Genomic DNA, 25,347 nt, shown 5'->3' on the forward strand with positions numbered 1-25,347 from the left:
AGATCTCACCCTGTGACTGCTGGCACAAAAACATCGATGCATTCTAAAATATTTGATAATTTCTCTGAACTCTACCCTGAGGAAAAAACACGTGCTTAGTAAAAACAACAACAGATTTAAACATTATTTAGTGCTGTAAAATAGCCCTGACAGACATGAATATTTTTTCCAGAGCTGTAATGTTATTTGAATCACAAATGCTTAGCGATTTTTTTTTCCCTGAAAATTATTTACCACGCTGTGTGAACTGCCTGTACTTTTGTGATATTCATCTCTTGATCCTTTTGCATATTTTAACAATGTTTTAAAAAGCTCAGTGCTGTTTGAAAGCCAATATAGTCTTGTAAATAGAAAGTTAATTTGACAGTGTACTGTGAGATATTTAGCAACATACAAAATTATTGGTGGCGTTGGTAACATACTTGAGTGCAAGCAGGCACATTGTAGTTTTTTTGCAATATCCTGCTGGACATTTGAACAAATATTTATTAAATCATGATAAAGTATACTTTGCCCCAGGGAACTCCTGTGTCTTTTAATAGGAGGGGTTGCAATTTAAGAAAAGAACGTTTTGCTTTTACATGGAAAAAAACAAGTCACATATGGAACAATATCTGCTGGGCTTCAGGAAAGCAGGCAGAAGCAGTAGGTAATAGCATGCTGTAAGCATGGAAAGAAGAAGAAAAGACTATTTTTAATGGAAGCTGCAGACTCTCCAAAATGCTTCTGTAATTAAGTGCTTACTAATACCTGTTTAACAAAGTACTCTCCTTTCTGCTGAAAAACAAACACAAAAAAGGAAAGCTGGTTTAAATGAGAAGGATAGACAAGAAGTAGCATGTCTCAGAATCCCATACTCCAAACCCTCTTACAGGGCTCCATGGGTGAAAATGCAGGCTGTGGCAAGCATGTACCCAAGTTCTCTGCCAGGACAGGGCAGGTGGAAGACACCTCAGATGAAAGGGCAGCAGCTGCAGGGCAGGCCATGAGCTGAGAGCCCGCCTGGGTGAGTTCTCTTGGACTGCCTCACTCTTCCCTCCAGAGAACACATGGGCTGCTGACTGGCATACAGACCCCTCTTTAGCATGGGGACTGTCAGATTAGGAGCCTTATCCAACTGAAAAAAGTAAATCTCTGAAGGGCAAGAACCCAGTCATGCTGTGTTGGTCATACAGACCATAAGTAATCTCATCCTTGTGAAGCTGAGAAGACTATTTGTTTGAGCAGGTCAACCTGTTCATGCTTCTGTTCTTATATAAATCAAGTGGAAATACAACGTTCATAAAGCAGTTGATTGAAACCTAAGCCCGCCTGTTTCTGCATCTGCGGACCAGACTGCTGAGCAGCAATCATGGATAGTATATGAAGTTATTATGAAGAAATACCCTTTCTCAGTAGCTTTGATGCGCTCCAGTAAGAAATTTGTACCGTAGTAAAACACATCCCTCCTGCACACATCAGAAATAAAAGCCACATGTCATCAAGATTTTCTTCCCACTTTTGAGAGGATGGCATATTGAATTATGTGGTCTCTGAAGAGCTAGTCATCATGGATGAAGCAGATTCTGACTCTCAGGTGGGGATAGTGGGCAGGCTTATTGTTGTGCATAAAAATTTGCTATTCTTAATCAGAATTTAGAAAAATCCATGGATAAAGACAAACCTTGCCTGCTTATGCATAGGAATATAAAGTTGCAAGTGGTCACAGTCAGTGATCATTTCTGTCTGCCTTGCATAAGCCTGGAATGACAGTGGATACCATTTGATATGACATGCTGGCCACAGCATATGCCCTATATAAAGCTACACACACTTCCCCTCAAACACCGTCACGCCTTTTTTATATAAATGCTTTTGTTTTTTAAAATCTTTCTTCACATCTGCACCAAAGACTAAAGAAGTCATAGCAGGAAAAGCAGGTCACCTCAATTTTCTTGGTAAAGGAAAGTTGGAAGAATAAAGCTGCGAACCTTAGGTAAAAAGGAAAACAGTAAATCGGCCCGATTCCTGATTACATCAGCTGAGTGAGAAAGTTCTTGAAGACCTGGCCTGCTTGAGAAGCCTTTTCTATGTTCCTTTTACCTACGGTATCACCTGGGGTGACAGCCCTCCCCAATCTCATGAAGTAAGAGAACCTTTTTAATTGTTAAGAGCACTTACTGTTTTTTTCTAATGAACTAAACAGAGCTTGGCTGTGGGCCCTAGCAGCGGTAACTGAACTGTTTATCTATTAATATCTATTTTGGCACTGTTTGAGCCCACGCAAGATAGCCTCCCACAAAATGTCCTGGCATGACTGAGGATAACAGTGGCCTGTGTGAGTTAAACAACATTTGGAGTGTGGGAAAGAATTCAGTTTGTATCCAGATGGCAATATTATGGCACTCAGAGCAGCTACATTGGGCCAAGACCTGGGTTTGGAGCCTTACCCATATAAAGTGAAGTTCTTTCTGCTTACCTGCAGAAATCTCGTTCCAATTAGCTCATGAGAGGGGAATCTTATAAGCTGACAGAAGTCTAGTTCTAGGAACCGTATAGAAAGCTGGGACACAGTTTCTGCAATAATCACAATTTCATACCCAAGTCCCAAACTTTCACTTGAGAAGCCAAGCTGAGCTCAGGAGCTGCTCGGTAGTCAGTGGTTTTCTGCTCTTTACAGAAGCCATCGTTACTGAAAAAGACTGAGGAACAGCAAAAGTCACTTCTCAGTCCTTCCCATGAATTCCTTCCCAGTGAAGATTCTGTCGTCAGTCTGTGCTGCCTACAGTTCTCCTTCCTACAGAGAAGCCAAGTGAGCGGTCTCAGGATAGATACAGGTTTCACTAACATCTGCCAGCAGAATAACAGATTGCAGATTACTTCACCATGAAGACATTTGGTCTTCTTGCCAGTGCTAGTTTAATATGAAAGGTAATCTTCTGCTAATTTATAATATGTGTGTTTCAGAACACCTCTACCACCAATGACCATTTTATTTCTGGCATTAACTTTGTTTATCCAAGCAGCTTAAGTTTTCCTCTCTTTGAAGAGATTTATTAACACTATTACTGTGTCACTGTTTCCTCTCCAAGGAGTTTTCTGTTTACTTCCAGAGCATTTAATTTACACTGTCAAATCAATGACAAATGCAGATCAAAGAAATCTAAGTTTCCTGGACTTTGAAAAGTGAAGATTTTGAGGAGGTTATTTATTTCAATTTTCATTTTTCAGACGACATTTCCAGTAAAAACTCGGTACCATGTAGCATTATGCCAGGCACATGTCAGTGCTTTTTATTTACTCATGTTTAATTTTAAACTTTGTGTATTTGTGCACGACTTCCCCTTTCACTCAAAGCAGAAGGAGATAGGAAAGAGGTATCAAGAACAACCTTCATGTTCACTTCAAAGCAAGTTATAACTATTTTAATGCATCAGCTATAAGTATCAAAATAGTGAGGCATCTTTTCATTAATGATCTCCATCGTTAAGGAAAATGTTTAATCATAGATCCAAAATTATCAGTACAGTCATGACTCACAGCTGCTGGATTTCTTAGAAAGTAAAGAATCAATGAGGAAAAAACACTTCAGTTACAAATCTGGGAATGGAATAAAACAGTTCATGAGTATAATAATAATAATGTAAAGACCTCACAGAATGTCAGTATGACACTTCTTAACAACTTGTACTGATGGATAACCTTTAAATATATCAGGCTCACTAGCACACACAAAAGATAAATAAGAGCCATTTTTGATCAGTGTTTGTACCTGGTCTCTATCAGAAGCTAACTTTTAAGGTGCAAGTCTAGCCAGAGAGAACTCCTAGCCAGGAGTATTTGTTCTTAAAGTGTGTATTCCCACGTCAGTTCTTAAAGGTTGGTGTCAGACACCATCCTGCATAAGAAAGAAGTGACAGCACTTTGCATCTCCGGAGCAGACACAGCTGAGGTTTCACTCTCACCAATCCCCTGCTTTCCCCCACTAAAAAAAAAAACGGAAAAAAAAAAATACCAGCACTGCTGGTATCGCTCCACAAAAAGTACTTCCTTTACACAAGTCATACAGAATTGAAGAAAAGCCAAGAACAAATCATCTTTTTAAAGACAGATGAATACCAGTGCTCACCATAATTCCATGATTCAAATGTTACATTTTGGATTGAATAAGACTCCTGAGAACTTAGAACACTCCCAGTTCACGGCTGCTCATCAGCCGGTGTCAGTTTATCCTCCAGACCAAGATACCTCTTGCAGCTTTGAGGACTATTTCCAAACAGAGCTAGGGTTCTTTCTAACCAGGTAGTATCCAGCCCAAGGTCAAAAGAAAATCATGCTGATCTCACACTGATGTTTGGTTGTTGCTGAGTGATGGGTGCACACCCAGGGAGGTGGGGAAGAGTTTCAGTGCTGTATGGTGGCACAGGGCAGGGCCACACTGCACTGTGCTGGGTGCACATGGCCCATAGGTTGGGCAAGCCTGCACTACTCTTTTGCAAGCCTCAACTCTTTCAATCTTGGTCCGATTTCTTGTTCTTTTCTTTTCAAATACTCATTTCTTTTCAAATACTCTTGCAACTTCTACTGTTGTGAAAAGCAAATGCTGTTCCCTTCAAAAGGGAAACTTGGGAGTAAGATACTATCATCTTAGAGGAATTAGACCCTGGCAAACAAACAATCCCAACAGCGTGTTTACGGATGAGAAGGATGTCAACCTCGTTATTAGGGCATATCTAAAAAAAGAAAGTTCGATCTTCAAACTCCAAAGCAGGTACCTGCCCCAAAAGGAGAATGTGCTACTTCTACAGGTAACGGCAGCTTCTCTCTTATTTCCAGAGTGCATTGCTGAACACCTGCTTGAAGAAACAGCATATCCTCACCTCCTAAGTTAAAATCCTTGGGTCTGAACAGCAGGTCCAGGGGCAAAATTGCATTTCTCTCCAGACAGCACCCACATATTGAACAGTAATGTGACCACTACTGATCAAATGAGATCAGAAGAGGACACTACTTTATATAAACATAGCTTAATTAAAAGGAAAATGGAGCCTAGCCCTTTAAGAGCGTTCAGATGAACCACTGTATACAAAACCCCTCCCAAGCTTGCCAATATGTTCTTAAACGTTTTAATAAATCAGAATGAAAAGACACTGTAGGATTCACAGGATTGCCTCCGGAAAGCAAGCAGAAGCTTTCATCCACAACAAAGAAGGTGAGAGATGTTTGTGGAAGCAAAACTCATGTCAGCAAGATGAGAGCAGAGAGGAACAAAGGAGGCAGAAGGAGAAGAACATGAAGCAAAGGAGTTGCAGGTTCCCCACAACACCAACTCAACATGTACACCCACCTTGCCACTGCCCCCCTGACACGGCTAAGCTGAACCCAGCCAACACCACAGGCAAATCCACCCCTTGCAGGGCCAGCAGCCACCCTGACACTTGGGTTTTATTTTTCATCAGAGGAAACTCACTTTTCTTTTAGAGACTGCCTTAGCTTTGTGGTTTTGCCTTGCCTGATTGAAACTGAGTTTGGAGTAGACATCCAGCAGGTAGGGAGATAACAGCTCTGCCCAGGCACAGCCCCACACAGCATCCCTCCTCCATTCTCATGCACATCACAACAGAAATGACACACATATATTATGATTTTGCAGCCAACTCATCTGTTCAGCTTCCACATTCCCACAAGAGTTTTGTCCGCAGTTGCCTGTCCATATATAGAAGGGAAGTAGCAGTTGCTGTTGCTTTGCTTAGAGCTCTGTGTATTCACCTTTTAGAACTTCTGTAGGAATGTACGGCCTTAGCAACAGCTGAGTAGTGTTAAGACAGAGACAAGTGATGTGCAGGAAGGGAGTTTAGAGGGTCTGAGGAACCACTGTTCAATGAAATTATGAACTGTATTGACTAGAGCTTAATTTCCTTAGAGTTGCTACAGTCAGTGACAAGGAGGTAGAAAGCTACATGTGAAATACTTTGGGCTGCACACTGTTACACACAACTAGACATACCAAAAAACCAATGCAGGCAGCCACAATTACTTGAGGTTGTTTTTTTTTTTTTTTTTAATTACATACTCATTCCTTAAACAGCTCTTCTGCATTTATAGAGTTCCTTTTTCCTCATAGCCACATATGAAGGAAATTTAGATAGCATATGTGCTGTTCTATTAAACAGCTAGTACTAGAATACTTTGTTTCTTCCCTCACTTCTGTAGAGGTTAAAGAAATAGTTATGCTTTCTAACAGGGCTTATAATTTAGGAACAGCTGACACTTACTCTTAGTCACTATCAGTGACACATAAGTTCTGCCTCCTCTACAGATCCTATGTTATTAAAGAGTTTGGAAATGAATCCTTACATAAGCAGTTCTTTACCATGAAAGCCATAAAAACACATATGACATCACAGAACTCACAAAACTCTCAATAGTTTGGTTGTTGAAAGCTTTACAGCTATCTGCTTGAATTCACTTGGTTTGAAACTTGGCTTGGTCTAAAATTTTTTGAGGCTGAAAACATTTTATATGAACAGCATGTGATTGAATATAGCTAGACCTTTCCCCCCTCCCCTAAAAGAGCAGATAAAAATAGTTTTCTTCAGCTATGGAAACACTATATATAGAAGAGAAGCTAAATGCTTTCAACTCAGACTTAACAGTTACTTGGTTGGTTTTTTTTTTTTTTTTGTAAGTATTAATGCCTAGAGGAAAAATTACAGCAAAAAATATTAAGAAGTGATTTCCTTCATAAGAGTACAGACAGCATCAGAAACAGCTTAGTAATTAAAGACAATGTAAGGTATTCCCTGTTGGTTCACATTTTTTCCACTCTGGTACTGATCATACCCTGGTAGACAGGCACATCAGTCTTAAGACTTTACTAAGGGGAGGCTCTTCATCTCAAGAGGTGCAGTGCAGAGCAGCAGCTCTGAGGAATAGAGCATTACTGGCCATTTCGTGCCATCCAACTTGCAGCCTCCTGTTGGGGATTTCCTGCCTCCCTTTCTTGCCCCTAAGGAACATCGTGGCTGGGAAACTGCCATGAGAGAACTGCACACAGTGCTGCTGCAGCAGTGCTGCAGAAATCCTGCACCTCAACCCTCTGCAAATACTTTCTGGACCTGGAGAGCCTAGATTGTGCCAGGAGTTGCAGTGGTTTCTCTCAGTATTTGGCGTAGTTATGCCTTCTTTGTTTTTAAAGCAGATCCACAAGAAATATACGCATGCATACATACATACAACACTGTTATATGAAATTACTTTCATTTAGGAAATACCTGTATACACATCTTCTGCAATGAGAAGAGGTAATCAAGGGCCACCTTGCCCAAAACAAGGCTTTTTACAAGCTTAAAAAAAAAAAAAAAAAAAAAATTCACCTCAGGAAATTACTACCTGAGCCAGTCACCGCACATTGGCTGGTTCTGCAATACACATTCACAATACACATTCACCCACATGTGCCATACGTATTTTTGGTGTTCATCATTAGCACTGTGCCAGGATTCCTTTCCTCATGTGATATTCCAGTGGTTGTGAACAAGTGATACCGTACTCACATTAAACATGTGCTTTGAGAAAATAGTAACTGTTTGGCCATCACTGTTACACACTGGTGGAGGTAACAGTCATCTGTATATCTTCTAAAACAAAATTTGCTGCTTCAGTCTTTTTAAGTAATGCTTTCCTGAATTTCAAAGTGAACAGGACTTGAAATTTAAGGACATGTATTAACCACATTGTGAAGACAGCCCAATTTCTTCTTGAAAAGATCTGATGGGAGGCTGTGCAATCTAAGGGATAACGTGCTGGACTGACAGCAGGGTCTTAATCACAGCCTTAAGCAAGTATTTCAGTTGTGTCTATTTCTCCTCCCACTTCTGGTCTGCTTTGTCCATTCACCTCTACTCTTTTAAGGTCATATCTTTCACTGTGAGTCTGTTTGCAGTAAGGATACCAATAAATACTAACACCAGTGCATCATTGCTGCAGGTACATTTACAGGTCTGAGAAAGCTTCAATCCCTGAGGACACCTCTGCAGCTGACTTCATATGGAGAATGAAAAATACACTGGTGGCATTTCATGCTCTTTCAGAAGTCTCATAAAAGGCTGCAGGTTGAGAACTTGCTCCTTAGCCACGCTTGGCTTTCTGTTACGTTAAGCAGATGACTCTGCAGCTTCGTTTTAATTAACTAGTGCTACTGCTTGTCATGAGGCAATAAAGGAATTTACAGACAGAAGTAGAAAATGTTTTACTACGTTTTTGGGAATTCAGCTGGAAAAAAAAAAATCTCTCGTACTTCTCCATCTTTCCATTTGCTTCCGATTTAGGCTGTCCAGCTCTCTGGCAGTGAAAGCATGTGTCAAAAATAGTTCCAAATTACAGTTTCTATTGGGAGGGGTTTTTTCTATGTTTTTTTTTTCCTTCCCCTTTAATACATGAGCTGCTTACTGAAATAAAGAAAGCCTTTCACCCAGAATTTATGAGAACAAAAGAAGTCTGCCAGAACTAACGTGCTCATGACTGCTGGCATAATCTCCATTATAAGTCTTTCAAAACACAGGGTGGGATCAATCAGAAAAGAGCACTGTCAGCAGTGGAGGGATGCAGGCTGCTTTCCACGGCTGCAGTGCACGCACCATGGCTTGAGTCCACATTGTGCCCAAGAAGCCCACTGTAAATTGGAGTGACAAGCATCCCCCAGACCACCTGAATTCATCAGTTTTCTTCATAACTCGAGTTTCTGTATTTCCATGTGAACAGTTTGTGTGGACTTCCCATACGAAACCCTACAGCACTGTCTTCTCAAGTCAGTCTGCATGGTGCCAAGCTCACTAGTATGCAAGTCAGGAGATATAGAGTTTTTCTGAACCTGTCTGGTAAGACTTCCCTGCAGGAAGCTGGTTCCTATAGTCTGATAGGTGCTTCAGAACAGTCTACCTTCTGTCTCTTAAACTCAGATAAAGCCTTAGTGGAAGGAATAATAAATGATGATGTAAGGTGATAAGCTCTAGTAACCTGGCACCAGACCTCTTGTTCTAGGACGCATGCTGAAGCCTAACCTATAGAAGTCTCCAAAACCACTTTAATCTGAGATATTAACAGAGCTGCAACAGTAGTCTTACTTACATAAACCTAAGTTGAAATCTTGCTAGTTAACAGCTTTAGTGAATGTTACCTTCCTTCTCTTACTGCGCAGTCTGTTTATTTCACTTAGAAATGAGATGACAACAGGACAACCTCCCCACTCCCCACACTGGAAGTCTGTTAAAATTCTTTACAGAGAGAGTGGTGAGGTGCTGGAACAGGCTGTCCAAAGAGGTTGTGGATGCCTCATCCTTGGAGGTGTTCGAGGCCAGACTGCGTGGGGCCTTGGGCAGCCTGGTCTGGTATTAAATGGGGAGGTTGATGGCCCTGCCTGTGGCAGGGGGGTTGGAGATTCATGATCCTTGAGGTCCCTTCCAACCCTGTGATTCTGTAAAGCTCACTAAGGCACACAGAGATTAATGTCTGCTGGAGACAGAACGAGAAGCACTCCACTTATTTGTAGCCCATGAAATGATTTTTTGTACTGTCAGACTAACTGCAAGAGCTGCAAGCACTGCATTAGGCTCTGAAGGTATACTGTCTTAGAAAAGAAGCACCTCCTCTAGCCTACCTGTCCTATCCCATAAAAGAATGCATTAGATGATAGATAAAAAATATGAGGTTGAAAAAAAATTATCTGAAATTGATACTGAAACTCAAGACATAGTGATTTAAAGCATAGTTCAACAATGCAAGATTTTTGACACCGAACCAAACTTATTCTAACTTCACTTTCCATACAAGCAAACAGAACAGCCTTTGCCAAATATATCCTCGACTCTATCTGATTTTCAAAAGAGACAGACTGTTAAAGACAAACTTTAATCTTTATGAAGGAAGATCACAACCCCAGTTAGTATCTGTATGGATAGCTCACCAGTCCCAGCAACGGCCAAGCAACCTTTACTGGCTGTAACCTCAGAACTTCCAAGCCTTGTTGATTGGTCAGTTACCTAAAAATCACCTGCAAATTGGTGATTAACACATTGATTTCCAAAATATAACTACAGCTCAGTATTGATTATTCTTATCCCCAAAACAAAATCAGAAACTTCTCTGCTTCTAGCTGGAAGATTATAGAATATGTTGTGAGATCAAGTGTGCACCACTTGTATTTTATGCCATCAGGCTACATGAGGTTTTTAAATACACAGCCCCTTCTTGCCTCACTAGACTCAGTTCAAATTGTTCCCCCTTCTCTCCCTCAGCACACCTCAGGTACTGCTGGTCCATAGCAGATACAGAAGGTACTGCCCCACAGACTGCTCTCACCTGTGCAGAAGCTCATGTTCCTTCAGAAAGCCAGGTGCAGCCACCTTCTGTGCCAGCTGGCTCTGAAAGTATCACCTAAGTCATCAGCAAACTGCACCTGAAGGTCTGTCACTCATATCTTGTATTTTCATATTATGTAGCCTCAAGCACAAGTTATTACTGACAGCTAAATGAACACACACACGTGCTTTTAAAGGAGACCTCTATCTCCTGTAGGTAGTCGTACATGAAACCTGGCTATTGCCTAGAAGCTGTGAGTGTAAATCACACCTGCAGAAGAAAAAGGCAAATTTCTGCGCAGTTAGGAATGCACCATCCAAGCCTAGAGACCAATTACACGTTGTTTTACAGCTCAGTACTACAGTGAGGCCAAGAGGCAAATTAATACCGAGTGCAGTTGCTGAGGAGCAGATCCACTTTCTGGCAAACCTGAGAATGTCGTGTCAGACATTAAACATCTGGGGTCTTTGCTGTTTTTGTCTTGTTACAACAAAGCCATATATGGAAGGAAAAAGTCTTAGAAAAGTAGAACTGTTCCTAAAGTGACTCAAGATAGATGGTCTGTTTAGTCTATTGTAGAAATGTGATTTTTTACAAACAGGCAAACAAAAAGGAAGGTTAGAACTTAAGAATTATGAGTTGCCTTAATCCTTTGTCATAGTGCTATAAGTTTCCCTAGAAAAGTCTGAGCAGACTGAAGGGCATTAAAATGAGGCTTTGATATGTGCAAGAACAGGTGAAAGAAAGGAGGTCTGGTAGGTTTTAGGTTAAGCCTTAACAGATGCAGCATTCCAGAGTCCTGCTGCAAATGCCAGCCTCATCCTGACCAACAAGTGAACATAGGGAAAGGCATTTATTCTTCCAAAGTCAGCAGGCTACAAAGTCAATTGAGCTTGCAAGATGAATTCATCAGAGAACACTTATTGAAATACAATGCATGAACAAGACTACTGCAGAAAGCAATCGGCATAATGTTCAGCTATTCCGCTGCCAGAAATAAACTAATCAAGCCTTGATGATACTTATTTGAATACTAGGATGGTTAAACATTCATCTACCTTTTACATTAAGATGAAGTACCTCAACAGAAAGCAATTAAATTATAATATGACATTATTTCCAGGGCACCTTTTAGCTTACAGGGTAAGGCTCCATGTTCTTTCAGCAAGCACCACTTGAGCATGGAGCATATACTTGTTTCTACTGATTAACCCAACTGGTTCCTCTCTTTCCCCGCCTCCCTGCCGTTGCTAGAGAGTCCTTTAAACACATAATCTGATAGATTGGCAAGCACACATGATGTCTGCAGAGATGACGTGTTGGTTCACGTGGGACCCTGCAGAACGTCCTTCCAGATGCCACTATCAATTTGTGGCTGAAGAATTGCAGCTTCAGATATTTATATGTTTAGAGTTTTTTTTGTTTTTTGTTTCAGCAGAAGCATCAGCCCGCATTACCAGTTAGATCCATTCTCAGTTCCATGGGATAATAGACCAGAGTACACCGACCACCCAGACAAACACTAGCTTCACCTGTAGCTTTTGGCTTCCCTTCGTATCCTCAAGAGCCAGGATAGCACAGACTGCAGAAACCCTATACATGCTTGCTTCTTCCTACAGCTCTGTGAAAAACCACTTTTGTTTGTAGGCATTTCAAGACAGCTACTTGGGCTGCCCAAAGTATGCCCTGAAACAGATGAATGCTCCCTCCAGACCAAAACACAGCCTCTCACACTGCTCAGCAACAAATGGCCACACAGAACCAGAAAAAACAAGAACATTACAATACCAGCAGAGAAAATTCACACAGCCTCCAACAACCAACAGCTTCAAGACCTCTCAGCAGCACCAAGCACTCACCTGACAAGTTGTGCCCAAGCCTTCCACAAGCACCTTCTTCTCTGTACTCCCTGCAGCAAGCCAGATGCCTTCCCACCACCTCTCTTCCATTTCAAGCACCAGGTGCAGGTGCTCAGCAGTGCCCTTGATTGGCTGCTGAGGAGCACCCTGTGCCATGTGGGGCAGGCTTCCTCTTAAGATGGTCTCCCTGCTCAAAGGGAGCCCTCTGCCTGGGGGCTGCCAATGTTACATATTGGCCCCACTGTTCTTCCCTTTCTGTGCCAGATGCGTTTCCCACATAAATGGAGTTTTCAGCTGCTGGAGTGTTTTAGATTCTGTTCAGATTGTTGAAAACTAGCAATTCTATTGTTTGTCTGGCAGTGTAAAATTGGTAATGTGAAATAAGCATCTTCAGAACACCGTAATTTAAGTGCTCAAAATACTTGATTAGAATTATGAGGAATCATCATAATTTCCCACCTTGCTATTAATAAAATCAGTTCCTTTTTTGTGTAGCATTGGAACAGGGCATAACCTTGCAGCTTTACACAGGTAAAACACCCACAAGGTGAGGAGATGGATGTAAGTCAGACATTATTTTGGAAGGAAACAGGAAAATATTTTTCTAATCAAATGTTAAGTTTTTCCAAAGTAGCAACAAGTAGCTGGTAGAAATCAGCTCTGTGGAAATTAAATGCTGAAATGCCATCTCAGACTGTGCAAGTCAAGCTTTTCAAGCCTGCAAGGAACATAGCACCAGAGTAGGAAAATGGAAATTTAAAATTAATTGACTACCATGCTAGCAGGTATTATAGGTGGAAGTTCTCAATCTGGAGATGTTATTTGGGTTTCTCTTGAATATCCTTCACTCTGTCTTTCATGGTTGCTAAGAAACAGCAGCATTCCAGTACAGTAATCTTTCCTCCCCCATTCTGAATGATGGTTAATTGGCCTATGTGTGAAGCTGGCTTCCTAGCACAGCAAAGTTTATGTTCAAATACAGAAAACAGTAGAACTGGAAAACCAAGGTTTCATGCTAAGAACACAGTTTCAAATGGCATAAAGCTTTGGAAAGTTCACATTTACCAAAATACTTTTTAATACTTGTGTGTAATAAAGGAATCATGATCAGCTGTGTCCCAAAATCTCTCCTTTTTCAAACCTTAATGAAAATTCTCAGCTTGAGTGTGAAATCTGCTGGCTACAAGGACAAGGATTAGGTGATTGGATAAATTAAAAAATAATGGTGGTATTCTCTGAGGTGGACAGCATAAATGGACAAAGATATTTGCAGTTTAAGAGAAGAAGATACTGCTGGTATTTTTTCAGAAGATTTGAAGGCAACATTTTTGTATGGAAGTTAAAAAAGGAATTTTGTACAAACTATATGAGGATACAAATGTTTAGGTTACATAGAGACAGATTACTCTCTCAGATACTTTCTAAATTGAATGTGGTGGGAGTCCAAATATAGGGCTGAGCCTCTTCATCTTAGATGTTATGTAAGCACTGTCCTACAGGAAATATTTCAGTGAGGACATTACTTTTTCAATGATTAAGAAATTGCAATATTGAAGAGGCAGGTAGTTCTAATCCCAGCTTTCTACTTTCAACCTTTTCTTTTCAACCAAGAAATTCTTTTCTATACAATTTGATATGATTTTCCTAACTCCTGCCTGGAAGGGAAAGGGTGGGATATGCGTCTGTTTCTTTTCACTTTCCATTCCCAAACAGGAATGTTGCAGAATGACATTTTTGGCACAAATGCAATAGACTTCTCAGTTCTCATTGAGCAGAAAGAGACTCTTAGATCAGCTAGGTGCTAAGTGTTATCATTAATAACTGGCCAGGTCTGCACTCTGTCAGGTAGCCCTCATTTTAATGGCTGTTTACTAATAGCAACACACTACATGGTGATGGCTCGTTAAGTGAGACTTATTCTACAACTGGGAATTGAAAATAAGTCTTTCAGTTGTGGCATCTCTACCGATGTCAAAAGGGTTGAAGCTAAATCATCTCTGATGTTTCTTCCAACCCAAACCATTCTGTGGTTCAGTATGATTTAAGAGGAGAGCTTTCCAATTATAAAATGCAGAAAATGTTTAAAATCCTTATTCGTTGAATGTATGCAAGTATGTGTTGCTATTTGCAGATGGAGATTTATAAGTTATTATTACTCTGATTATCTCTGAAGCCTCTGTTTTCTTTCCTCTCCATAAAGGCATAAAGATTGATACATCTTGTAAGAAATCAATGATTATTTCATTTTGCTACTGATTGGGATGTCAAAGGGCTCTTAGGATGTATTGTAAATAACCAATTTGACAGAATCCGCATTGGCAGTGACTCAAAAAGAGAAGCTATGATAATTTTTGGAGCAGCTAAGTGCTATTTTGGATGTGAGCTGCTGCTAAAGGGGCTGAGAAGGTTAAACTTTACGATTAGCAGGGGTGGCTGCAGTCCTGATCTGGGAGAGGAGCACACACTGCACAGCTCCAGTAACTAACGGAACAAATGGATTGAGCTGAACTGTGGGTGAGAGGGGGATAAGGCTTTGCCTTCTCCCACTGCTTCCTCTATCCTATTCCAGCTCTGGTAAAAAATTTCTCCATTTGATATACTTCAGTAAGGACCTATGGTCCATATGCTTGTAAGGTCCTACATTGGCCTTGTAGCAATTCTCTATATGTTCCAGTACCCCAGACAATACAGCATTAAAAAAAAAAAAAATCACCTTAAATTCTGCCTATAAATGACTGTTCATGGCTGGTCTTGTTTGCTAAGTGTTCTAAAGAAGTTAATGGCTTGTGAGAGTGCAAGCAGATATTCCATAAAAATTTGTTTAAGGGAATGTGTTTAAAGTACAGAAAGAGGTATTTTTATGTGCTACTGCCCTCTGAATGTCATTGTGAAGATGTAGGGAGGTGTGTAACTCACCAGGATGGTGGATTTTGTTCCTGATCTGATTTAAAGTACCGTTTGATTGTAAGCAATATTATCTACAGGACTGACAGGCGTAACCATGGGGAACAGATACAGTTTTTGCTATCCATATACAACATAAAGGAAAAGCAGAGATACTTTTCACACGGCCAGAAGCTGTTCTCCCCCTGCTAAAGGTGCATCACTCATTATCTTAATTCTGTCTGTCTCTGTAAGGATGTACCGTCTCCCAGGAAGACAGCTGCAATTTTGTAGAAGCATCCGTTTACATGTTAGTTCTGTGCCCTGAAAACTTGAGGTTCTAAAAAAGGTTTTATTGAAAACAGTAGATTGTTCAGTTATATGATCCCATGGATAATTCCTTTCTGTAGGAAGGAGAGCAGTTTGGGTAAAGCTGTGTTCTGCCTGCAAGTCTGAGTAACTGCTGAACACTGTTTCAGGGAAGTTCTCATGAAGGCTGGTGGAGGTGTGGAAGTGTGACAGATGGATTTGGCTTCATGAATCCACTGGCTGAAGCTCCTATATGTGGTGTGAGCAATGATAGCCACTATTACAGCACATGAATTGTCATACAGGAAGGGAGGAGCTGGCAGGATGTACAGACACTAGGCAAGGACCGAAGGACCGCCTTCCTACATTCCCACTGGTGTTTTCTGGCAGATCTCTGTGGTCCAGTGTTTCAGCTTTCAAAAGGAGCTTTTGGATAAAGGCTATGGAATAGCTGCTCCATTTCCAGACAGAAAGCAGCAGTTAGACCCACCAACTGTAGATTCTTTTGAGAGAACTGCTCCAGAAGTGCGTCAGTGAAAAGCAAAGCACAATAAGTTGCTGTTTCAATGGGCAACTGAGGAATACCCTTGTGATGAGTTATTTCTGTCTTTCTTGTACAAGAATTGTTTCCATCATTTTAAATCGTTTTTCCAAGTAACACAATCTGGTTTCATTTTCCAGCTAAGTGGAGGAGAAACCTTTATTTTAATCTTGTGAAAGATCAATCAGTGACTAGATGAACCAGTAACACAGCTAAGCAGATCTGCCAGAAACAAAGGAGCCTGGAGTCTACTCCAAAGTACTGGGGAAAAAATATTCTTTTTTGAGTGGCAAACTTCAAATAGGTAAAATAGGCAAACCTCACAATCATGACAATCCGTCTGAACTCCAGAGGAGAAAAACTCCTTCATCATGGAACGAAGGCAACTCTGCAGCAGCAATGACTGTAGGCAGCAATGGGAAGACTGACCTCTCAAGAAGTAAACGCTCACACTCCAGTAGTTACTGCAGCAACTTCCACTGTTTTGCTTCATTTTGCAGATTACTTCACATTTCTTCAGCTGAGAGCATTTTTATAGTAAATTTAAGCTTATAGTTAATTGACTAAGTTTTCTTAATTTCTTTTTAATCGATACTTTGAAAAAAGGTCACGAGCTGCTTTGGTCTGATTATGTCCATTCAGGTCTACACAGCCTAGGATTCAGCCTAAACCAGTGACTTTCTATAACATTTTTACCTTGAAAATAGAACCTAACATCTGTTGAGTGTTGTGACATTTTTTCACTCCATAGAGAGCTGGTACAAGTGCTATACACTGAACTGTAGTGCATAGGTGGTTCATAAACTCTCTGTAAGCTTCTGAATTTCTTCCAGTACAAGTGGGAAAGTGAGTGTTTTGTGGTTTGATGGATTTGTCTTTTCTTTAGCACTTTTGTTTTTAATTAATTCATCTTTATTCCCCTTCTAATACATGAAGTCAGGGAGTTATGCCTACTTCCTTCCATAGCCTAGGCAGTGTATGCACTACTGCAGAGGTCAGTGTTTGCTGCACTGCTCTGTTCTCTGCAATTTTTTTATCACAGTCATTATCAAAGACTAAACTATAGAGATCTAAATGAGCCATCAGAAGTCAGAAGCTTTGAAGCTCCATATAACAACTCGTCCTGAAAAAAAAAGCAAGAGCTTAAGCATCACCAGCAGCATTTATACGGACAAGAAAGAAACCTTTCATGTAGAAAGCACCTACAGAGACTCCTATGGATCACCACTGCATGAAAGGATACCAAAGAGGGGATGTGTGAGACTTCTGTTGCACGAGGTTAATGCGTTATCTGCTCAAATCATGAGCAACAGAAGAACAAACACAAAACACTGAGAACTTAATGAAAAAAAGCCCATCTGATTTAATTGGAAAGCATCGCTTGGCTCACTTCTTTAGTAATTGTTGGAAGCCAGCCCAACTCTTTATATATTTAGAAGTGATATAATTCAACTCATAAATAATTTCTCAATAAGCAACAGTTCCCCAAAGTATGTGATTTCATCCTGCAGTGTTTGAGAAATAGGACTGCTCGCTTCATTGCAGCCATTTACACTTTATGGTAACAAGATTTAACCACTGTTTATCTTAGAAGCAGGATATCCCAATAAATGCACGTGGTAGCCTGTGAAATGACAAAGGCCTTAGACAGTAGATAATAAAACCTGAAGCAATTATTACTGTCCTGTGGAATCACAGAGATGAAATTACAGAACTTCATTGTGGAAACCTACATGAGTGTTTGCAAGATGAGACCTGGTTAAAAGGCAAAGTCTCATTTCTCAAAAATAAGCAAAATCTAATGGTGCTATGCACACACATATGTATATGTACACACATCTTTTGTGTGTGTCTAAGGGATGTTGAGTCTACAAAATGGACACCAGTATCAGCTCTATTAGTCTGAAAATGAGCAAAAAGCTGGATTTGCTATTGCACAGCACAAACTCAGTTTTTCAAGCAATATTGTATGCAACAAAGTAATGGAAACAATAAATGCAGGAAGTAAGAGCTGTCTGACAGCTTGAAATATTGACAAGAAATCCTATGGAATTTTATCAAAAATAAATGCATTTCAAATAATATTTCAGCCCTTCAACATTTTCAATCAAAGTAGTTTAATAAGAAAGTTCTCAGCTTATAGTAAAGATTGGTATTTCTTATAATTGACGAATTTCCCTCTCCACAGTTGAAGAAGTGGATACAGCTATAACCAGTCTGAAGGCCCTCTTAGACCAGAGTAAATACTGTTTTTCAGTCAATCATCTATGAAAAAAAAAGCAGTGATGAGGTCAGAGCTCCTTCTCTTGCTACAGAACCACACTGGTTTATCAGCATATGTGCAAGTACAGCATTTCACACCAGAGAAAAAATTTGGCTTCATATTTTAGAAAGAGCAAACGAGAGTTTCAGAGGCTGAAACTGTACCTTGGGGCAGGAGAAGAAAAGGCTGCAATTCCATTTTGGTTCAGCATTTATGTTCTACAGCTTTATCACAACTTTCAGCAAGGCTCTGACTCATCATTGGGCTATTATTCAATATGGCCATTAAACGATAGTTTGCATGAACAGGGTTATCTTTGTACAGGCAAAAAATTAGGATGCATCAGAAAATATAGGGGAAAAAAATCAAGATTCTTTACTCTGTTTTTACACTAAATTCCACTCAGTTTACTCAGAAAGTGTCCTGTAACAAAGCTACGCAGTAAGTTTAAGCAGGGCTTGGCTGTGAAATCCCTGGCTGCCAAAGTAGTGAGTTTTGATTATTTTCAACTCACTTTCAGTTAAAAAAAGCAACAAATAGTGCTGAGAATCTACGAGGTGCCAGGGCTGGCAAGCTGGCCTCCCCTGAGCCTTCCCAGGCACAGCGCTGCTCTGAGTGCTCTCTGGCACTGCACAAGGAAATTGCAGTGCCTTCTTTCTTTTTCTTCCCACTGCAGTGGGGTTATGGGACTGGCAGAGCAGAATAGGTTTGTTATTGTACAAGGATAAGGACTGTGTATTTTCAAGTGGAGGCGGCATTGCTGGTGTTCATGACGTCTTGCAGCTATCGGGGCTTTGGGCCGTTCCACTCAGCACTTAGCTCGTGCCATTCAGTGCTGCACATCTCAATTAGGAAAAGCAAGCCAAACAGCTTTACTCTGTGGAACTCATTCATTAGCTACGTGCTGCTACCCAGTGCTGCACATTCTGCAAGGATTCAGAGAGGAGACTTTTTCCACTGAATCCTATAAAGGCTCTGTGCAAATACATCTGTTACCATAAAACTGAACTGTTTTCCCCTCCCCAAGTTAGCACCAAGCCTGACGCACTCAGGCAACAGTGGCCATCTGAAACTGTAACTCCAGAAATACCGCAGAAGGCCAGAACAAGAGGTAATAGACACTTTTGGAATTGTTAGAATTACAAAACAGTTCTGAGAGAAAGCGTCATACACTCTGTACTTGACAAGGAACAAAAATGTGCTTGTAGAAGGGAAGTGATGACCCTTCCAAATTCAGCACTGTACTTTTGTTATCCCGAGGGTGGAGGCTGCAGCTGTAAACCTGCTTTTTCCCATGCTGCTATTAATGCAATACAGAATGTCTGTTAAACAACAAGCAAGCTGACGCACTGGATGTCGTTCAGTACTCTGTCTGGTCTTTCCTCACCCAAGTAGGGATGTGTTGTACGTTTCCCAGATCATATCTATTCGAGATATCTATCTATAGATCATATCTATATCTATTATCTATATACTCAAATGTGGTCCTACAATCAATGGGGAAAATTTAATGTCACATTTAAATCCCAGCAAAATACTGCATTTCATAGAAATATGTCCTTATCATTTGGAAATGCAGACATTGCCAGAAGTCTAAACTGGTTTGAGCACTTTTTTGGTAAAGGAAAGTCCATTTTATAACAAAGAAAGAGAGGAGGAGATTGCACACTTTAAGAACAGAATGTGATTATAGTTGCCCATATTTAACTAAAACACATGAGCTAGCATATGGAGTAAGAATGACAGCCAACAAATGACACAGAACTAAGAGTTCCAGAGATCTTATAAGTCATAAGAGCTTGGCAGAATTAGATACAGCACTTCAGAATGTTGTTGGTTTGGTTGGCTGGGTGGATTTTTTTCATTTTGTGCTTTGATTGGTTGGTTGTGGTTTTTAGAACATGATCCACTGCACACATTTCACCTATCTCTGAAGCTGTTCATCTGCTGCTTTCATGACCCACAGGTCTCCTTTTGTCCTTCCACTTTTAAAACTAAAGCAAGGATAACAGTACTGAAAGTCACTCCTAATGCAGCCATTGACATAATACAATTCATCTGGAATACAGAAATATAAATCACGTATTATTTTATTAAAACAAGGAGGAATGAGGCAAAAACAGACCTGGTGAGATTCAAACTTGCTCTGTTTGTCAAGTTGTCACAGTGAAAAATAAACATAACTAAAAGAAACCAGAAAGTATTCTTCTGCACTTAGAAGATCAGACCTTGGAGATGACAATGACAAGATTTTGGAATTCAGGACATTGTTTCAGGCCACAGCCACTGTGCAATGCATGGTTGTCCTCCGTCCGCAGCAGGAAATTAGAATGCTATCACCAAACATCCTGTACAGAGCCAATACAGTCTGAGAAACATGGTACTCTGCTTTCAAAATGCATACATGTATACAAATAAATAAATAGAACCACATAAGTACTGCCTAGGGTACAAAGGAACTCCGTAAAGAGAGCGAGAACAAACGTTTTCTTTAAACATTTTTCCTTCTGTGCTAGGCAGGCATAGGGACAACCTTTTCTTACCGTATCTTGGCCATCTAGTCACATTTCTGTAGTTGTCTTTATATGGGAAATGAAGGAGTGAACCACTTCAAGGCACACACAATTTCTTTGTTATGTTTATCAATATACAGTTAATAGATAATGCTGCTTTTGTTTTTAAATATATGATCCTAAACAGGTAAATGTAGAAGAGGAAAGTAATGAAACAACACAGTCATACAGCCGTATGCAAACTCTGCAATTTGGCTGTATATTTTTCCAGTACTGAAATATGCCAAATTACTTTAACAATTTTTGGTCTGTGTTTTATTCTGGGATGAAATACACAGCTCTAGAACTCTCAAGCACACCCTGCATGTCGGTAACATAGCCAGTGCTGCCCTGAATAACTTCTTGTGCAGAGTCACATCTAAAGATTCACTCTAACCAGCACCGATATTCTGTTACCCAGAACTCACCGGCTACATTCTAAGACAGCAACTGCAGAGAGATTTGGATCCCACGTGCAATTCACAGGGGGGAAAAAAAGAAGTCTTAGCTGATTCTGAGCACAAACATGAGGCCAAAACGTTGGCAGTGACAGATGACATTTGTTAGGTTCTTCACCCACTGCCTCCATTTGTCAGAAATCACACATGCTCTCACACACTGCTCACATTTCTAGGCAGTGTCTCTCTATATAAGATCAGATTGTGGTACTGAGTTTTATTTTTTTAATAAAAGCTTTCCACAAGTGATTTCCATGTATATTAAAATCAAAGAAGTGTCATCTGATGCAACATTATACCAGCACCACTGGGCTGTGTTTAATGAGCTCACAAAGCAGGGAGCTGGGCTGAGAGGCTCACCGGGGTGCCCATTGCTGTAAGAAAATGTGATTTTATCATCTTTCGCATAGGAGGACTGGCTGCTAGGCATGCTGGAAGGGTAAAGCAGTCAGAAAGCTTGCACTTTGTCTGTGAGAATGAGAATATTTAATATTTGAGGACAGGGCATTGAAAGCAGGTAGTGGTAAATCACTTTCAGGATTTAGGTTTGAAGAAAGGGTAGACAGGCTCCCCAGATGATGAGGAGATGCTGGTAGCATCAATCCTCCATAGAACATGGAGATGCCTGGAGCTAGGGAGGGTCCAGCACTGCCAGCAGCTGAGGATCTTTGCCCACTGCAAAGGCAGAGATCCCCAGCAGCACCATCAGGCTCAGAGGAAGAGAACAGATTGCTGCAGAAAAGAACCACTGAATAGACTTGGAGGGGGTGGAGTAATAATAAACCATGCCAGCAGCAAGTTTGGCAGCAAGTGTAGCTGACCTCCCTGTCATGGAGCTGAGTTACATTCTGTGCAGTGCTTTGCCAAAGGAAGTTTCGAATCCATGGCAGTGCAGGGCTCAATAACAACATCAGCAGCTCAAATTAGCAGTAATTGAAATGAAGCAAGGAGAATAAACAGAAAGGTTCCTATTCCAGATCTGAAAATATGATGTGCGATGTCTGCACGAGCAAGGCTGCAAACTTTCTGTCTTTTGGTCTAAGTCATTCCAGGAAGTTTCATTAAATGATGACTGTTAACTAAGGTAAATGATTTAGATCTATTTCAGAATATCACAGAGCCAGACTACTAGGTGATAATAATCTAAATGTTATTGCTAATATTCCATTGTCTGTGAGCAGCATAGCAATATTTGTATTTGGAGCACGAATACTGGTTTATTGTGTTTATTAGGCTTTGTGGTGCAAACCTCTAGCAAATACTTGAGATTATTTTGGTATAAAAGTTACTGCTAAAGAATGACAAGCATACGGTCACTCCTTCTTCATGCTCCTGTCATCACTGAAAAGAATACAAATACATGGTTTGATTGAGGGCTTCTTGTGGCAGTCACTGCCTTCTGCTCCTTGTTTATATCATTAGAGTTGAATGGCCCTGGATCATTGCATGGCAAGTGCAAGAATACAGATAGATGCTGTTTCAGGAAAATCTGAATCATATAAGGACACATGAGCCTGGTATCCTTCTTTCTCTAGACAAGCATATCTTGCAGACTGCCAAGCCCTCCTCATAGAATTGCCTCCAAAGGAAAAGCAGTGCGTCCTGGGCTCTGTTCTTCAGCATGTACTGGAGGCACTAAAAATTCATGCCTGAGATTAGAAACAGCAAAACAGAGCACATAGCTCAAGAGGCAGCAGTTGTTTTGGTGGAATTAATTATTTCAGTAAGCACAAATACTTTCAGGAGAGCTGAAATTGTCTTTTATTCAATTGCCATTGCTTAACAGATACAGAGGCAGCAGCTCTGCTGGCATCTGAAACAGCGAGATGAGAACAGCACGGGGGCTGCGCACGTTTTAATCTTATTATTAAGCTGGGCCTGATTCAGGCTGTGTGGAGTCTCTCTAGAGACTGTTATGACTGCTGTACTCAGAGGTAACATTTCTGCATTATACCAACATTCAGCTGGATGCCTGTATTACGTGCGTAGGTATCAGCAGGAATAAGCTCTGGACACGTGTATTCAGATTTCACAGGCCTGAAGCCTCACGAGGATGGCACATTCTGCATATCTGTGTTTATCACTGAAGCTTATCCATGGATTTTCTTCGGGTTGCATATAGTCAGGGGATTTTTCCATTTTTCCCTCTCCAAATTCAGTTCTGAATCCAAATGGCTGTGTTTTTGTATAAGGGTACATAGAAGGAAATCATCACTGTTACTCGCATCCTTCGCCAGAATAATAAAACAGACCTCCTGAGAGCCATCTTGACCACTGCAAGATTTTGTCCTCTTTTCCATTTCTGCTTTCCTGAAATAAAAGGTTGCACTTGGAGTGAACTTCTCCACTGCAGGCAGTCACTGCTACTGCCCTTAAACTTGTATGAGAGACACCTTCGTGACAGAGGAAGCATCCCGTAATCAGGATGTTCCTCTTGATATGATAAATTTCACAATACATAGAGACAACGAATGAGATAAAAGCATGAAACCAGATGATCGCCTTTAGCATTATCCCCTAAAGGAGCTCTGATTGTAAAGGCACCCTTTGTGCTTCTTGAGTGAGTTACATCACTGTGAAAGCATTACATGCTTATTGTCATGCTTATCCTTTCAGTTTAAGGCTAGAACAAGAAAAACATCGTGCTTAATCTAGGCTCTCCTCCCTTTCTTTCCAGTACATCTTCAGGACTTTTCTCTCATTAGTACAGGATAGCAGGACACTGACTTATGAGATCATGCAGATCTCATACCAAGGAGGAAGAATCAAAATAAAAATCCACCTGGTTAGACCCTGTATATTTCCACAGAAAATGATCTTCTTTTGCTCTCCTTGTTGTGAGATTTGGCACGTATTTTCATTAATTTTTACTAGGGTACACTGATGGCTTTGTGATTTAACAATTCATTCCCTAGGTTAAAGAAAAGGCTGGATAAACACTGATCACTTGTTATGACAGGATTTCAGGGAACTCAGCAGGTGGCCCTGTTCACGTGGATGGATGCCTAACAGCATACATCTTTTTTCCATCTCCTGTACCATTTTAGTGCTGTGCACATCCTGCCTGGGTGCTTGGCCTCATGCCACAGGTGAGCCGTGCAGAGCAGATCGCCCACAGGACACACTGAAGTCCAGATCAGGCTTCATCTTAAAGGAAAGGAGTCGTAGATCACATCTGAGGCATGCAGCAACATGTGCTTCTTCCCACCAGTAAGCCCCCGATCAGATGCACAAAGACTTGTAAGAAATGGGGAGCGTGATGAATCCCAGCTGTGCAGCGCTGACCAGCATTCATTTTTTCCTTCAGGCAGGAGTTTTCCATCCAGAATCTGGGTTGGCCATCTCCCCAGTAGCTGGTCTCCTCCAGAGACATCTTAAAAAGAAATAAAGGCTTTCACATAGCCTAACGTTCTGTAACTGTAAAATCTTCTTTATTTTTTTCTTATTTAATACAACCAGGCAAACAGTAGAGCATTGTTTTAAACCCTGAGTAGATGGAGAATCTTCTAGTTTCGTTGCTCTCCTTTGGGAAAAAGCTTCTCTTTGCTTTTTTAAGTACTCACATCTTCTGCCTTTTCAGTTTCAGCTTTGCTGTTAAATACTTCTCTAGCACTTTCAGCCTGAGAACAAGCCATCGCTTTATCCCTGGATTGACAGCACTGACGTATTCAGTTTGGATTTTGCACATAAAGGTATACATAGAGGCAGTGTGTGCGTGGGCAGCTGCTCCAGTGTTACGGCCTTCATCTGCTCTCAGCTGAGGAAGAAAACTGAGCTAAAAGGAATTCACCCATGGGCTCCTCAGCTGGGATAAGCAGAGGACTTCTCTTTTTTTTTTTTTTTAACTGCAAGCCCATTGGTTCATTTATCCCTGTTCCACTGAACTAACTCATTAAAGATGGACCCTGTGCTACCAGTACTGAGATCATAATTAAACAGCAAATAGGTTTGGTTGCTGCACAGGGGGCTGTGTGGCACAAATCTCTCGAGGAATCCTTGAACTTTCAGTAGAAGGGAGAAAAAAAAGCACTTAAAATGAGTTACAATAAAGCAAACCAGGCCCCATTCAGACACTGATAATATCAGCAGATCTTACTTGGAAAGGAAGGACACCCTCAGGCCTCGAGGACTCGCAAAAGCAACA

At 40.8% G+C, this 25,347-nt stretch overlaps 1 protein-coding gene across 2 annotated transcripts in view; it reads left to right on the top strand.

Annotated features, from left to right (window-relative positions):
* The window catches only part of TNFAIP8L3 (TNF alpha induced protein 8 like 3), a 42,470-nt gene that overhangs the window by 4,593 nt on the left and 12,530 nt on the right, over positions 1 to 25,347 (top strand). Inside the window, exon 2 of one of the 2 annotated variants that reach the window (XM_052671947.1) lies at positions 7,969 to 8,901. The exons of the other annotated variant lie outside the window; for it this stretch is intronic. Coding sequence (XP_052527907.1) covers positions 7,969 to 7,986 — 18 coding nt within the window. The 3' untranslated portion in view covers positions 7,987 to 8,901. Of the gene's footprint in view, positions 1 to 7,968; positions 8,902 to 25,347 lie in introns of those variants that run through there. 2 annotated transcript variants of the gene reach the window in all.

The sequence above is a fragment of the Tympanuchus pallidicinctus genome, unplaced genomic scaffold (genome assembly GCF_026119805.1).
Source record: "Tympanuchus pallidicinctus isolate F22 unplaced genomic scaffold, pur_lepc_1.0 scaffold12, whole genome shotgun sequence".
Classification (NCBI taxonomy): domain Eukaryota; kingdom Metazoa; phylum Chordata; class Aves; order Galliformes; family Phasianidae; genus Tympanuchus; species Tympanuchus pallidicinctus.